This window comes from Boleophthalmus pectinirostris, unplaced genomic scaffold (assembly GCF_026225935.1).
Source record: "Boleophthalmus pectinirostris isolate CB_2022bp ecotype Guang Dong unplaced genomic scaffold, ASM2622593v1 HiC_scaffold_12, whole genome shotgun sequence".
NCBI classification, from domain to species: domain Eukaryota; kingdom Metazoa; phylum Chordata; class Actinopteri; order Gobiiformes; family Gobiidae; genus Boleophthalmus; species Boleophthalmus pectinirostris.
The window spans coordinates 39322658-39325614 of record NW_026571018.1 but is presented as its reverse complement, the minus strand read 5'-3'; the positions used below and the strand labels follow the sequence as shown (position 1 = coordinate 39325614).

The following is a 2957-nucleotide window of genomic DNA, read 5'->3' as shown; positions in this document are numbered from 1 at the left end:
CTCAAAACAACATGTGTTCAAAAGAGTGACACATTTGCACCACAAAACCTCCGTCCTCTAAAAAGTCACACCTCATAATCACTTGGCACTATTTTCTCTCCGTACGTATCACTGCGCTGCCGCCAGGTGACAGCCGCACCTGTTTCACTTTGTTTACTGCTCGGGATGTTAACGACAACATGTTTAACTACGACACTGATGATGAAGAAACTGATTTTAGCACAGAGCCGATGGGAGATCTTTTTGAACCCGAATATACGTCCGTTACAGGAAAACTGTGAAATTTGTGCGGAGATTCAGACAGATTTTTGTTGTTACAGCTCGGAAAATCGGAAGTTCACACCATTTTTTAGATATATTCTTATGTATCTTATACCAGCTTATACACCTGTCACTCCAGCTCTGACATTAACCCTCTCGCGTCGCGGCGTCACCGGTCTGAACAAGTAAACACTGCAGAACAACTGAAGAAAAAGATGGATCCGTGCAGTGATACGTACGGAGAGAAAATAGTGCCAAGTGATTATGAGGTGTGACTTTTTAGCGGACGGAGGTTTTGTGGTGCAAATGTGTCACTCTTTTTAACACATGTTGTTTTGAGAAGAAAAACACTTTATTATTCTGTCCCCAGAACAACTTGCCGAACGACTTTCCTCAGCACCAAAACCGTCCAGGATCTGGACTCACCGGACGCTGTCGGAGGTGAAGTCAGTGTGGATGTGACGCTGCTGACGGGGACGACACACAGATTCACGTCAAAAAACCTGAACTGTCCCTTTAAGTGTTGAAAATGCAGGATATTGTCGACTTAAGTCTCCTCAAAGTCGTGTATAAAGCAAAGTGCAGAGTTTTACCTGTAAATATTCAGACTGTTTGAGATGAGAACAAAACACGACAATTTAAAAAGAACCGACATGTTTAAAAAACCCAGATTCAGAACCTAAACCAGTTTATGGAACTAAACCAGGTGTCAGGCTGTAAACCAGGCTAAACCAGGACTAAACCAGGACTAAACTTACTGGAAACCAGACTAAACCAGGACTAAACCAGGACTAAACCACTAAACCAGGACTAAACCAGGACTAAACCAGGACTAAACCAGGACTTCTACCAGGACTAAACCAGGACTAAACCAGGACTAAACCAGGACTAAACCAGGACTAAACCAGGACTAAACCAGGACTAAACCAGGACTAAACCAGGACTAAACCAGGACTAAACCAGGACTAAACCAGGACTAAACCAGGTCTAAACCAGGACTAACCAGGACTAAACCAGGTCTAAACCAGGTAACCAGGACTAAACCAGGACTAAACCAGGTCTAAACCAGGTCTAAACCAGGACTCAATGGACAGCAGTTACTTTGCTTATGACATCTGTGTGTTCTGACTGTGCCTTTCGTGTGTATTTGTGTGTTCTGACTGTGCGTTTGTGTGTATTTGTGTGTTCTGACTGTGCGTTCGTGTGTATTTGTGTGTTCTGACTGTGCGTTCGTGTGTATTTGTGTGTTCTGACTGTGCGTTTGTGTGTATTTGTGTGTTCTGACTGTGCGTTCGTGTGTATTTGCGTGTTCTGACTGTGCGTTCTGTGTGTTTGTGTGTTCTGACTGTGCGTTCGTGTGTATTTGTGTGTTCTGACTGTGCGTTTGTGTGTTTTTGTGTGTTCTGACTGTGCGTTCGTGTGTATTTGTGTGTTCTGACTGTGCGTTCGTGTGTATTTGTGTGTTCTGACTGTTCTGACTGTGTTTGTGTGTATTTGCGTGTTCTGACTGTGCGTTGTGTGTGTGTATTTGTGTGTTCTGACTGTGCGTTCGTGTGTATTTGCGTGTTCTGACTGTGCGTTTGTGTGTATTTGCGTGTTCTGACTGTGTGTTTGTGTGTATTTGTGTGTTCTGACTGTGCGTTTGTGTGTATTTGCGTGTTCTGACTGTGCGTTTGTGTGTTTTGTGTGTTCTGACTGTGCGTTTGTGTGTATTTGTGTGTTCTGACTGTGCGTTTGTGTGTATTTGTGTGTTCTGACTGTGCGTTTGTGTGTGTTCTGACTGTGCGGTGTGTGTTTGTGTGTATTTGTGTGTTCTGATGTGTGTGTGTTTGTGTGTTCTGACTGTGCGTTTGTGTGTATTTGCGTGTTCTGACTGTGCGTTTGTGTGTGTTTGTGTGTTTTGACTGTGCGTTTGTGTGCGTTTGTGTGTGTTTGTGTGTATTTGCGTGTTCTGACTGTGCGTTTGTGTGTGTTTGTGTGTTCTGACTGTGCGTTTGTGTGTATTTGTGTGTTCTGACTGTGCGTTTGTGTGTGTTTGTGTGTTTTGACTGTGCGTTTGTGTGCGTTTGTGTGTGTTTGTGTGTTCTGACTGTGCGTTCGTGTGTATTTGTGTGTTCTGACTGTGCGTTCGTGTGTATTTGTGTTCTGACTGTGCGTTCGTGTGTATTTGCGTGTTCTGACTGTGCGTTTGTGTGTACTTGTGTGTATTTGCTTGTTCTGACTGTGCGTTTCTTCCAGCTCACCTTCACTGAAGCCATGAGGAACAAAGCGCGTCTGTCCATCACCGGCAGCGTGGGCGAGAACGGGCGCGTGCTGACCCCCGACTGCCCCAAGGCGGTGCACGCCGGGCCCCCCCTGCGCCCGGGCCCCGGCCTCGCCCTCGTCTCCTCCGACCTGCCCTGAAAACCAAAACACAAACAAGTGCCTTACTCCAATTCACCTTATTCCGGAAGCTGCCGCGGCGTCGCCATCGTCACCGGGGAATCGGCCGCTTTCGTACGCCGCCGATCCTCGCGGCGGGACACGATAACGCCGCTTTAAAGACTCCACGGAACATTTCACACAAACCAACCCACTTCATGTCAGATTTTTTTATTTTATTTTGTGATATTAGAGACAAAACAACAACAGAAGACGTTAGAGATTTGGACTTGAGGGAAAAGGAGCGAACAGGAGAACATTTAAAGACGACGGGC

The 2957-nt window shown here is 45.8% G+C and overlaps 1 protein-coding gene across 1 annotated transcript in view; it reads left to right on the top strand.

Annotated features, from left to right (window-relative positions):
- Positions 1 to 2664, top strand: part of LOC110170303 (glutamate receptor 4-like) — a 130396-nt gene extending 127732 nt beyond the window's left edge. Inside the window, 1 exon segment of the mRNA XM_055148284.1 lies at positions 2500 to 2664. Within this exon segment, the coding sequence (XP_055004259.1) occupies positions 2500 to 2664 (165 nt within the window).
- The last annotated feature ends 293 nt before the right edge of the window (positions 2665 to 2957 follow it).